General features: G+C 52.8%; 1 protein-coding gene across 1 annotated transcript; it reads left to right on the top strand.

Moving 5' to 3' along the window:
• The first annotated feature begins 1,600 nt into the window (after positions 1-1,600).
• Phyhip (phytanoyl-CoA 2-hydroxylase interacting protein) lies at positions 1,601-13,100 on the top strand. Its single transcript, XM_070016607.1, has 5 exons — positions 1,601-2,169; positions 5,467-5,651; positions 6,815-6,989; positions 9,770-9,887; positions 11,054-13,100. The coding sequence occupies exons 2-5, from the start codon at positions 5,487-5,489 to the stop codon at positions 11,586-11,588; spliced, it is 993 nt and encodes a 330-aa protein (XP_069872708.1). The 5' UTR covers positions 1,601-2,169; positions 5,467-5,486; the 3' UTR covers positions 11,589-13,100.
• The last annotated feature ends 252 nt before the right edge of the window (positions 13,101-13,352 follow it).

Below are 13,352 nucleotides of genomic sequence, written 5' to 3'. Positions count from 1 at the left end.
CTCACCCCTTAGCCCATGTGACACCTTCCATCCCCACAGCACACCCACCTCTCCACCCCAGTTGTCTTCTACCATCTCCTCTGTGCTCTGGAGCTGACTTCTTTTCCTGCTTAGTACCTGCAACTTATATGCATCAGCCCTCAAATCCTACAGGAGATTGGGTCCAGGATCTCCACCAATATCAAAATCCTTGGATATTCAAATCCTTTATATAAAATGTTATGGGATTTACATAAAACTGATTCATTTCCTCTTGAAATTTTAAGTTATGTCTAGATTTCTTATAATAACCTAATGTAGTGAAATTGCTCTGTAAATGCGTATTCTAGTATATTTTTTTAGGAACTGACAAGAAAAATTCTGGACATGTTCAGTACAGGTGCAATTAAAAAACAATTTTGAGGGATGGGAAGGTGGCTCAGTGGTAGAGCGCTTGTCTTGCATACCAGAGGCCCTGGGTTCAATTCCTCAACACCACATAAGCAAAAAGAAAAAAGCCAGAAGTGGCGCTGTGGCTCAAGTGGTAGAGCGGTAGCCTTGAGCTGAAGAGCTAAGGGACAGCGCCCAGGCCCAGAGTTCAGGCCCCAGGACCGAACCCAAAAAAATTTTTTTTTTTATCTTTGATTGATTGTGTCTGCAGATATAGAGTTCTTGGGTACATAATGTTCTTTTGCATTCCTTGTTCTGTAATTCCATCATCTAAATGTCCATCTATTCTCCTCTGGAAGACTGCGCTCCTTGCAGGTAGACATTGCCAGCAATGACGAGAAAGATAGCAAGTCTGTCAAGTGACTGGTACTTCTATCTGCCAAACCCGAAGCAATGTGATTTACATAATGATCTCATTCCACAATGACAGTAAACCTGTGTTATCCCACTTTACCAATGACTGAAACTGAAGCTCCAAGAGAGACTGAGTCACTTGTTCAAGGTCACCTAGCTGGCAAACTATAGAACAGGAATTGTTCTCATTTTCTGTTGGACTGTAAAGCCTGGGCTTTTCACTCTGCACAAATTCTTTGTCATTGTTTTGCTGCTTGACTCAAATTTCCTTGAATGTTCTTCTGGGGGCATTCACAGATCCTTGTTTCTTGGTGGTAGACAAGCCTTCTGCTAGCTGATAATATACTCTCTGGCTGACATGCTCAGGGCTTGGCTTCCTCTATCCCAGAGGGTGGGCTGAGATGAGAACACTCAAAACTCCGTATGTCCTCCCACCTCCTGCATTCTTGCTGCTGTGCATTCTTTACTACTATACAACTTCTCTCTCCTGCTTGTTTCTTAGGAGACACCTAAGCGGCTAGGAGATTCTGACTGGATAATATGGACTATCCAGGGCTGCCGGTCTGGTATGTCCTGATAAGAGTTGGTAAGAAAATGGAGCCATAGATCAGTGAAAGGCTCTGTCTAGAGAGAACCCAGAGAAAAGACAGGACCCCTCCCACTTCCCCCACCCCATTCCATACCCATTCATACAGCCCATCTGGACCCTTCCCCTCTACAGCCTCCTTCCCCTTTCCCCAATCAGAATCCTTATTTACGGGTCCAAGCTCTTGGGATAAGCTCCACCCCTCTCCCAGCATCCTAAAGTTTGGGGGTTGCATTCAAGTCAGAGATTTCCTAGTTGAGGGCATCTTGGAGGCCCTTCTGAGGGTAGCTTGTCCTGGAAGGATAGGAGAAAGGTGGTAGCAGTTGCTGCCTCCAAGGACATCTGTGTAGCTCCCTGGGGGACCCTCTGCCCTCCCCCGCCCCCTCAGCCCAGGCGAGCAGGGACCAGGCTTGCTTATTATCACCTGACGCTGAGCAGCCACTGATCCCATTGGTGGAGCCAGATTCTGTCTGGCTCTCCCGTTCTTTCTCGCCTTCCCTGCCTCTCTCTCCTCCACGCTGCTTTGAATTTGCTCTTGCCTCTCTTCTCCTGTGTGCTTGCTCGCTCAGCTGGGAACCTCGTCTCACTGGGGGCGGCAGTGGTCGCTGCGGAGTCAGATAAGAGCTGCCTGCTAGGCATGGAAACAGCTTCCTTGGCAGTCCGGAGAAGAAGAAACGCTTGCGGCTGCCTGTAACCCAGGCGTCCGGCTGCTGTCCCCTGCCTGGGGAGCTCATCCACAGAGAGCTCTCTCTCTCTTTCCTTCCTGCCAGGATTCCCTCTGCAGAGCCCAGTAAAGCCAGGTGAGTACCCTTCTTCCTAGACCATCCTGCTGTCTAGCCTGAGAGGCTGTGACCTGGGGATGCTGGGGTCCTGCCACTGTCTGGGGACCCACTTGGGTTGTCAGGCCTGACGACCTTGCTCCCTTACCCCTAGGTCCTTGGCAAAGAGCTTAACAGCTGGATCTGGTCTCCGGGGCGACACAGTTAGTTACCCCGTGACCATTCTGCTGCAGTCAGCGATGCCAACAGGGACAGAGGGTGGGGGAGCGATCCCTCTGGCACGCTCATGGCTTTCTGAGTGGGTACGGGGAAGGGGGCCCCATGTGAACAACGTATGTGCATACTTGCCAGAAAGCTGGAGACTTACTTGCGTAGCTAGGTCTGTCGGCATGCAGTGATGCTCTGTAAGGGATTTGACCAGCTTTTGGCATGTCTAGGAACATAGCTTTCTTGCATGCGTGAGGTACATGTGTATTTGGGGGGGGCATCGCTTATCTGAGTAGCCTGTGGGCATACGTGGGCGGGGACTCTGTGAGGCAGTATATTTAGGGGGTGGACATGTCACTTGTCATGTGAGTAGGAGTGGATGTGAGGGAGGGTAGCAACCAGATGGTTTCTATGTGGGGTGGTACAACTCTGGGGCAAGATGGGGAGGGTGGGTGGGAAGTGTGGGCAGTTACCAGAGTCTGGGGCAGACCTGCTTAGGTGCACAAACCTGTTGGCATGTGAAGGATCAGGCTGGCAGAGTTTGGCCAGAGACAAACATGTTTTCAAAGTCTGAGTCTTTGAGTCTGGGGAGGACTCCAGAGAGAATAGCAGAGAGCCCAGGCGGGGGCTGGTGTGTGCACGGATGTGCATATGTGCGCAGTCAGGCCTGTGCTATGGCTGGCGTGCCTCCTTGAGGATGTGGCACACATACGTGTTGCTGCCTGCGGCTTCCTCTTTTTCTCCAAATATGGCTCGTGAGGAGGGGCACATGCGTGTGGGTGGGCGTGAGACCGTGGACATGAACATGTGTGGGTCTGGCATGAAGGCGACAGCTTGCAGAGGGAAAACTGGGGGACATTCTTAGACTGTGCGAGGTGGCAGAAGCTTCGCCCCTGGCGCCCCCGCCCCCCGTGCGTAGGTGTCCGGGAGTGAGGATGTCTGAGGGGGCGTGCACAGGAGTGGGTACCCCCTCCCATGTGCATGCGTGTGTGCCTGCCTGTGTTGCCCTGGGTAGATTCACACGGCAGTGTGGGCGTTTCCAGGGTGTTGCCTCAACCTGTCCCTCACAGCCTGCCCTTCCCAGGCATCTGGGCGTAGAGAGGCAAGGCCCATGCCCACCCTGATCCACCCTGGCTGGCTCTCTCTCCCTGTCATTCTCCCGGGTGAAGGTGGGTAGTTATCTTGGGTCTCCAAGAACTGGAGAGGGGAAAGGATACACAGCCACCCTGAGCCTAGAGCCCTCCGTCCCCCACGCCTACAGCTGCTGGACCTCTAGGAAGACTCTCAGGAAAGGAGGTATTGAGGCAGAGACAGAACGCATCCATAGGGCAGATTCACGTGGGTGGAGGCTGCTCAGGGCTTCTCAGTCAGGTGGGAGTGTGTCCGTGTTCATGTATATGGGTACGTGTGTATGTGTGTGTGTGTGGTGTGTGCATGTGAGGGGCACAGATATGTCCCCCTTGGAACTTCTTGTCAGGATCTAGTGTGATGGTAGCTCCCCACTGTTTCAACACCTGTTCCCCGGATTACAAACCAATTTTGAGGGTGGACCCAGTAGCACCCCTACTTTTACTTACCATAGGATACTCTGTGCATGGAGCACTGGCTCTTTAGGGTGGGAGGCCAAGATGAAACAGGACCCGAAGGACGCCGGGGGCAGGTAAGGGCCATCGCTCAGAGCTTTCCCTCGTACCTGCCACCCAGTCAGCCCACAGGTTCATTTAGAAGTGCTAGGTTTTAGAGCAGGCTTAATTGACAGGGAAGTGTGGGCTGGATCTTCTAGAAGCTATAAATAAAGTACCTGCTCTTCTCAGGCACACGTTACCCTTAGCTCCTGGGAAAGAAGAGGAGAGGTAAAGAGAAGAGAGGAGAGAAGGAGGTAGCATGAAGTATGCTGGGTTTTGGGCTAGGGGAAGGAAAGCATGGGATTGAGGCTAAAGGCCCGGGGAAAGTGCACCCACGGTTATGATCTCCCCTCCCACGTCCCCACTGGTTCCGTGGAGCTCAGGCGAGCCAGGCTATAGGTAAACACAAGCAAGAAAGATGGCAGAACATAATCCTTTCACACCGGAAGGGACCCACATGCCAAAGCAGAACCAAAGGAGCAGGAGAGGGAAGAGAGGGAAAACGCAATTGCTTAAATGAAGAAAATTCACACCAGAAACATTATATCCCATGTATGGCCACATGCATACACAGAGATATACACATACATACACACATACTCTGATGCAGCAACCTTAGCTCGGTGGGAAAGATCTTGACCTCTAGAGTATGAACCATTTGCTGGTTGTATGGCCTTGGCCATGTTAGCATCCCCAGTCTCAGCTACCTATCTGTAAAATGGGGAGAATGACGGTAGCAACCTATAGTGAGGCTCTTTGGGAAATAACGTCAGTGGGATTACTAGAACATGCCATCAATATCAAAACTAGTTATATAAGAATTGAGCGAGAGGATCAGCAAAAGAAGACTGAGTGGCTGTCCAAAAAGTTAGGGGTCCGCAGAGCTTGAAGACGGCTGTAGGCCAATGACACCCCTCCCACCGTGAATGCATTCACTGGCACCTAATGTGGCACTTGTCCTCTCAGCCCTCACTGGATCTCCCTTGGGAGGAGAGAGACCTGAGAACCAGGGTCTTGGCACCTGTGGACTTTGAGCTATACTGCCTGCCACCTCCTTCCCTCCACGTGCCTCAGCCCCTCAGCAGGTGCTTCCTGCCAGGCCTCCACCTCCCACCCAGCCCCTCCACCCCCACCTTTCTCTTTTCACGCCTGCTGGCTGAGGGGCCCTCCCTCCTCAGCCCCATCTGCTGCAAATCTGTCCCTGCCCAACGTTCACAGCATACCCACTGCCTTTGCCACCTGTCAGGTGCCATCTGCTACGTGGACCCTCCAAGGAGAGTGCAGAGTCCCATAGGAAAGACCCCACCCTACCTCCCGCCCTTCCCCTCCAGTCTACCTGCTGTCTTTTCCAATTTAACAGGCAGGTGCATTTGATGGGGGTGCTGAAGGTTCTAGCTCAAAAGGCATGCTGGGAGTAGCACATTCCAGAAAGTTCTGCGGTGGGAGGGAGGTGCTGATCCCTTCCTCTGACTCTCAATCCCCACAGGAGCCAAACCGGAGGGGAGCATGGAGCTACTGTCCACCCCCCACAGCATTGAGATCAACAACATCACTTGCGATTCCTTCCGCATCTCCTGGGCCATGGAGGACAGTGACCTGGAGAGAGTCACCCACTACTTCATTGACCTCAACAAGAAGGAGAACAAGAATTCCAACAAGTTCAAGCACCGGGTAAGGAAGAGCGCGCCTGGCGCCTGTCCCCAGCTGCTGTGCCAGAAGGAGGCAGGATGATGAACCACTTAGGAGAAGTTGGGGCCGATTTGGGGGCCTGGTTTTCTCATTGAGTCATCTTAGGAAAATGACTTCTCTGAGCCTGAGCTTCTTTCTGGTAAAAAGGAAATAATCACACCTAGCCTTGTGGGCTTGTTGGGAGGATTTCATGAGTAATGTGTATGTGGTGCTTGGCATGATGCCTAGTACAGCGCGAATGCTTTTATAAGCATCAGGACTGGGACTTCTGACAGGGGCAGAGTGCCTGGTAGGTGAGATGGGGAAGATGCTATCACTCCTAGGGGTGATGTCGCAAGTTCTAACAGGTACAGAACGTAGCATCCTTGCCGACCAGATGAGCAACATGGTCCTCGGACAGGGGTGAGACCTTTTGTGCTGGATACTCGATGTTCTTGTCATTCTGTGTGCCCCTTACCTGCCTACTGGTCTAGAAAAGGAATGTGAGAGGGTCCTCACTGGTGTGTCTTTTCCCTGGGTTACCAGCTGGTATGGGAGCAGGTGGGAGAGAGCCTGGAATCTTCTCCAGCTGGTAGTGAGGTAGGGAGAAGCTGGTTCCCAGGACGCAGGCCTGATGTGGGTTACTCACCCTCGCTCCTCCATCTCTCTGGATCTGGCTTCTCCTGATCCGGGTGTCTTTTGGCAGGCCAGTTGCCACGGTGATGTGAATGTTCAGCACCACCCCCTGAGTCCTCCCCCCCAAAGAATAAGGCATATTTTTCTTTCCTCCCTGGCTTCTCAGCATTTGCTGTTGCCATGGAGACGGCACTGCAGTGTGCAGAGCTCTCGAAGTTTCCCTCAAAAAATGAAGGTCTGGCTACTTTCAACTTTGGTGGCCTCCTCTCAAGTGGCTTTCCCCCTCTGTTCCTAAGAGAATAGGGTGCCGAGGAGGAAAGCTGGAGAGAGCCGGTGGTGTGGCTGTCCCAAACCACTTCTTGCTTCCGTAGGCATATGGTGGCCAAGAGACTGACCTATTGGGTCTCCGAGACTCTCTTCCTCCTTGGAAAGAAGAGGGGACCATATGAGGAGTCAGGATTCTGGGAGAACACTGGTTGGGGTAACCTCCAGATTGACTCTTGGCTCTCGGTCTGTACCCCATTTCCCAGGATGTCCCTACCAAGCTTGTGGCCAAGGCAGTGCCGCTACCCATGACGGTGAGAGGTCATTGGTTCCTGAGCCCCCGTACAGAATACAGTGTGGCTGTGCAGACGGCGGTGAAGCAGAGTGACGGCGAGTACCTGGTATCAGGCTGGAGCGAGACAGTGGAGTTCTGCACTGGGGGTGAGGCTCTTCAGTACATTGCTGTTCTGCTTGCTTGGCACATCTGGCTGAGTTAGACCATGAAGGGCTCCATCTTTTTTGTTGTTGTTGTTGGTGGTGGTGGTGGTGGTGGTCATGGGGCCTGAACGCTGGGCCTGGGTTCTTCAGCTCAAGTCTAGCACTCTACCACTTAAGCCACAGCACCACTTCTGGCTTTTTCTGTTCATGTGGTGCTGAGGAATCAAACCCAGGGCCTCATACATGAGGGGCAAGCACTCTACCACTGAGCCACCTGCCTAGCCCCAAGGGCGCCATCTTAACCCAGTAAACACTCGTGAACACCTAAGCATATTGTTGAGGCAGACACACCGGCCACGACACTCCCCACCCTCAGAAAGAGCTCTTTTTTCTAACAAAAGATAGATCAGATTCTATACATTGGCAATACCATCTTCAAAAAGGGATGAACTTACTTTTCTGGCTTGAGCCAAACATATTTTAAAAACATGTGGCAAAACAAAACAGACCTAAGATAAAAATCTATCCTTGGCCAGGTGCTAGTAGTTCACGCCTATAATCTTAGCTACTCTGTAGGTTAAGATTTGAGGATCATGATTCAAAGCCAGCACAGGCAGGTAAGTCTGTGAGACTCTTAGCTCTAATTAACCACAGTAAAGCCAGAAGTGGAGTTGTGGCTCAAGTGATAAAGTGCTAGCCTTGAGCAAAAAAGAAAAAACAAAAAAACAAAAAACAAAAAACAAAACACCTGAGTCATAATGCTCAGGCCTTGAGTTCAAGTACAAAACAACAAACCAACCATAACTACTTTTTTTTTCTTTTTTGTCTAGGGGCTGTCCCTTAGCTTTTATGCACAAAGATGGTGCTTGACCACTTAAGCCACAGCTTAAGGTTCCAGCTTTTTCTGTCTGTCTGTGTGTGTGTGTGTGTGTGTGTGTGGTTAATTGGAGATAAGAATCTCAGGGACTTTCCTATTGGAGTGGGGGAAGACGGGTTAGGGATGGCTCTAAGCCAAGATCCTCAATCTCACCCTCCTGAGTAGCTAAGGTGACAAGGGTGGCCACTAGCATCCTGCAGCTCTTAACTACTAGGCAAATGGTGCAGTAGTGTTCAATGAATTTACATTGTTATGCAACTAATTTCCATGACTTTTCCATCTTGCAAAACCGAAACTCTATGCTCATTAAACAACCACTCCCCCTTTCCCCTCCCCCAAGCCCAGGCAACCGCATCCTACTTTCTGTCTAGGATTTAGTCTACTGTAGGTGCCTTGCCTAAGTGGAATTATCCAGCATTTGGCCTTTTTGTGACTGGCTTATTTCTTTTAGCATAATATCTCAAGGTGCATGAGTTACTGTAATCTGTGCCAGAATTTCTTTCCATAGTATACAGAGACCACATTTTTTTTCCTCAGTGGTCAGTGGTCTCTTTAAAAGCATTTTTTATTGTTATCATAAAGGTGATGGACAAAGAGGTTATGGTTACATGTCAGGTAAAGACTATATTTCTTTTTGGACAGTGTCATCTCTGCCCTTATTCTCTCCCATCCCCACCCACAAGTTATATAGTTCATTTTCAACATAGTGTCTAGTGAGACTCACAGCTGCATTTGTTCACTCTTTGTCCCTCCATTTCTGTGCCCCCTGTCAGCGGTCTCTTTTTGGAACGGCTGTGCCTCGCTAGTCCTGAGTCTCTCCTTAGCCTGGCAAAATGGCCCCCACTGGATGGCCTTGCAAGCTCTTTCTGCGGAGCCTAGCTTACAGATTTCAGCGGGACCCAACACCAGCCTTGTGTGTGCTTCCTCACAGATGACCCAGGATCTGCCCCATAACTTTCCTTCCCTTTGGCATCCATGTGAGAACTGCTCCAGATTGCTCTCTGTCCCAACTAAGGGACAGGGAACATTCTCTGCCCTCAGGCATCTGAGGCGGCTGACTCCCTCTTCTGCCAAGCTCTATGCCCAAATCTCCTTGAGCTGCCACGAATCTGACTTTCGGGAGATATTCCTGGCCCTTGTGAGAGAGGCTTCCTGTTTTGCCCCAAGAACGGAATAAGCAGTGAGCATTTAAGTCTAACTGGGGAGCTGAAAATGGCTGCAGTCCAGTCTGTGCTCCTCTTGCCAAATCGAGTGCCCAATCAGGGACGCATCTACAATGAGCAAAGGGCACCCTTGCCTAATTTTACCAAGAGGCTGTCGAATCTAGCAGCAGGGGGCCAATTTTCCCATCTTGGTGGCAACCCTTCCCTGTTTGTCCTGAAAGGCCCAAGCACAGCACCCAGCACCGCAGGCCTGCGTCCACTTAAACATTCACATGCTCTGTGGGCCCAGGCTCTGTTCTCCACAAGACCACCTCTGTAATTATAACTGGCTTTCATGCAGTGTGTGTGTGGGGGGGGGGACCTGCTGCATTTGAGACACCCTCCCCCAAGGACCTTGCTTTCTTCCCATCCCCCGATTCAAGTCCTTTTTCCTACTTAGCTTCTTTCCACAGGACAATGGCATGGGATGATAGCCCTCCGGATTCAGGGAGCTCTGAACCTCTAGCAATGAGGACACAGAGGTGATGAGGACAGACAGCATGAAACTCTCCATGTTGCCAGCCAGTGCCAGCTGGCTTGTGCCCATCTGAGCCCAAGCTGTTGTAGGAGCTAGCTCTTATCCCCCTCCTTGACTGCTCCCGAGGACAGAGGTTGACCAGCAAGGCACAGTGGACGTGACGGGGGGAAGAGTTGGTGACCCTGCAGCTGGTCTTGGCTCACCTCGTCCTCCCGGACTCTTGCAGATTATGCTAAGGAGCACCTGGCCCAGCTGCAGGAGAAAGCTGAGCAGATCGCTGGACGAATGCTGCGCTTCTCCGTCTTCTACCGCAACCATCACAAGGAGTACTTCCAGCATGCCAGGTATGGCAACGCAGGCTTCCAGGCTGCTCCTGTCTCCCGCAGCTCTCCCTCCCCCTGCCCTGGCCGTCTGAGGTCACCACTGCTGTGGACCACCGGACCCTCTCCCCTGGACTCCCTCTGCTCTCACGGCACAGTTGATTCAGAAGGGACTGATACTCTGGGATTGGGCTCAGGAAAGGTGGGTGCTCTGGAGCAGGATCACCTGGCCGAGCACTATGCTGGCAAGCCCAGGTGACTGAGGTTTTTGCTTGATCTCCCTCTGGGATAGTTCCTTCACTGGCGTCAGCTGTCTTTTCATTTCAGGACCAGGAACACAGGGGAATTAGTAAGGAGAAGGCAAAATAAGAGCTTCAGAGTTCAGGGAACATTGGGGAAATCACTGTTTTCCAAGTTGGGGGCTGAGGAGCCCGAAGGCATCATGGGGAATCCTTTAGGGAACTGCTGAGGTACTGACGGAGGGGCTTGGTGGGTCCTACCTTGATGGTCCCACCAGAGCAGCCTCAGTCTTAGTTACCTGTGTGTGATTTCTGTGGGGTGGGGGAGGGGAAGAGCTTCTCAGTGTTTGAAAATTAAGCATCCTATCCCGCACCCTGAGCCTGCAGATGAGCAGCCTGAGGTCGCTGTGAGCCTTAGTTGATCAGCTGAGCCAGCAAGCTTGTCATCACTCAGGCAGCCAGGATCAAGCAACAGTGAGGGGTCTAGGGCTGGCCCGCCCACTCACCCCCATGCCGGCCCACACTGCTTCAAATCTATGTCCTTCTAAGCCCAGCCAAGGCAAGCTGCCTTTATCATCATTATAGGTGAGAATCTGGACCCCATGCCCCAGGGCAGTAAGGACCTCAAGGATCTTTAGTATTTTTGTAAGAAAAACACAGGCAATGGTCTGGTTTGAGCTCCCTGATCAGTCAGAAAGAGACAGAACACCTACGTGTGCCAGCTCCCTACTGGATAGGAAGATGATGGCACAGGCTGAGAGTCTGGTCAGGGCTACAGTAGGAGAAGATTTCATGTCTGTTTGTAACTGGTGGAGACAGTGGGATGGTGGGGGGTGCTGGGAGTCCAACCAGCACACTCTTCCCAACCACACAGCAGCCAAGCCCCAGCCGAGCTAATTCGTGCCATTCTCCCCACCCTGCTTCCTTTTGGCATTTCTTCCTGGCAAGCAGGACCCACTGTGGGAACATGCTTCAGCCCTACCTGAAGGACAACAGTGGCAGCCACGGCTCCCCCACCAGCGGCATGCTCCACGGTGTGTTCTTCAGCTGCAACACCGAGTTCAACACTGGCCAGCCCCCCCAGGACTCCCCCTATGGCCGCTGGCGCTTCCAGATCCCCGCCCAGCGCCTCTTCAACCCCAGCACCAACCTCTACTTTGCAGACTTCTACTGTATGTACACCGCCTACCACTATGCCATCCTGGTTCTGGCACCCAAGGGCTCCTTGGGGGACCGCTTCTGCCGTGACCGCCTGCCCCTCCTGGACATTGCCTGCAACAAGTTCCTGACCTGCAGTGTGGAGGATGGGGAGCTAGTCTTCCGCCATGCCCAGGACCTCATCCTGGAGATAATCTACACCGAGCCGGTCGACCTGTCCCTGGGCACCCTGGGGGAGATCAGTGGGCATCAGCTCATGAGCCTGTCCACTGCCGATGCCAAGAAAGACCCCAGCTGCAAGACCTGCAATATCAGTGTGGGCCGCTAGGGACTCCTGGGGAGCTGGGGAGCTAGGGAGAGATGAGAGGGTAGAGATGGGTGGCTTAGGTTCAGGGAGCTGGCTTTCTCTCCCCTGCCCCCTGCTCTCCACTCTGTCTGTCCACCCCTCTCCCTTTGGCAATAGAGGCAACAGATGGCGGTCCTCTTTATTAGGGTGGCCCAATCCAGGCCCCGTGGACTTGGGAGGGCTTTCCAGCCTCAGTAGGTTGGCAGGTGGGCTGCATTTCCAGAGAATTCTCCCTTCCTCCGGTTTCCCTCTCCCTTTCATGACTCATCCGGGCCTCCACCTCCCAGAATCCTACCCACCTCCCGGGCTCTCCCAAGAAGCCTCTCTGGGCCAAAGCCCACATGTAGCCTGGCTGTTTCCATGGAGACAGAGAGCTGTGGGGCATCTCTTCCTTAGCCCCACCTACCCCACTCAGGGCCACCCCAGGAAGCCCCCTCCCTGCTGAGTTGGGCCTGGGGGTTTCCCACTCCAGGCCAGGACCCTCCCTCTATAAATAGTCACCTGCACTGCTCTCACTCCCTGGCTGCTCCTTACCCCAAGAGCCTGTGCCCTGCAGGGGAGAGCTATCCCTTCCCCCTCCCTCCGTTAGCCCCACTGATGTCTGCCCACTGATGTGGAGAAAGAGGCCCTCTTTCGTCTTTCTGGCCTTGGGAGCCTGTGGGCTCTTGGGGTTTTCCTGTTCATCTACCTGGAGATAATCATTCCCCAGCAAACCTTCCTTGCTCAGATTGTGTGGGAGCTGGAGCAGCAGCCTTGGGGGGCCTGGAGCAGCAGTTGCTGGGGTCGAGGAGGGGGCGGGACACCCCTGAGACCCCTTCCTCAGCAGGAATGAGCTGCCTCATGCCTTGATGGGGCCTGACTTAGAACTAGGGGACAGAGGGGAACGCTAGTACCCCACCTGCCACTGTGCTGACTGCTCCATGACCCTGTGTGAGCTGCACTGTGGGCGCTCTGCTTCTGGCACCTTGGCCAGCACACTGGCCCTCTCTGCTCTCGTGACCACTGCCTGGGGAGTTCTTGATAAAGCCCTCCCTTGGTTCCCTGTGTTTTTATCTTGTTCCTACTGTCATACGGGTCATGGGGGTGGTCCCCAGGGCAAGCCAAAGTAGTTGGAGACATGGGTGAGGACTGGAGCCAGTGAAGAGCAGTCCTCACAGTGACTTTCCCAGAGATGATAGGGACAAGGCACAAGCAGCTGGAGTTCTGTGAAGAAGGACAGAAGGTCGGGCAGACCAACAGGCCACACACTGGTGGACTACAGACAGGTGGATGGCTGGTTGTCAGTCAGCTGTCTCGTTGGGGTGGGCCAGGAGGTCTGGGGCTCTGGGAGAGTGTGGAGAAGAGGAGGCAGCCCCCAGGCCCTTCTCCCTGTGCTGACAGCAGTGCCGTTGAGCAGCTGCTGTCCTTCCCCTGGCTCTGGTGTCCTCCCCAGGTGGGGACTTGCCCCGCCTATGCTGTGCTTGCAATATGTACCAATAAACCACATGGCCTGAAGGTCTTGTCTGTGTTGATGCATTCAGGCTGCTATAACAAAATACCGCAGGCTGATGACTTAGGAAAAACAGAAAATTTCTCTGATAGGTCTGGAGATGAACAAGTTCAAGATGAAGTGTCTGAAGAGGACCCACCTGTACGCATAGGTAGGCATTTTCTCCCTGTGTCCCCACAGGGTAGAAGGGCTGAACAGACTCCCTCTGCTTCTTTCATGAGGGCTCTCATCACATTTGTGAGGGCTCTACACTCATG

This window comes from Dipodomys merriami, unplaced genomic scaffold (genome assembly GCF_024711535.1).
Source record: "Dipodomys merriami isolate MVZ:Mamm:240054 unplaced genomic scaffold, mDipMer1.0.p SCAF_12, whole genome shotgun sequence".
NCBI classification, from domain to species: Eukaryota; Metazoa; Chordata; class Mammalia; order Rodentia; family Heteromyidae; genus Dipodomys; species Dipodomys merriami.
The sequence above is the reverse complement of the archived record's forward strand: the minus strand, read 5'-3'. Positions and strand labels throughout refer to the sequence as shown.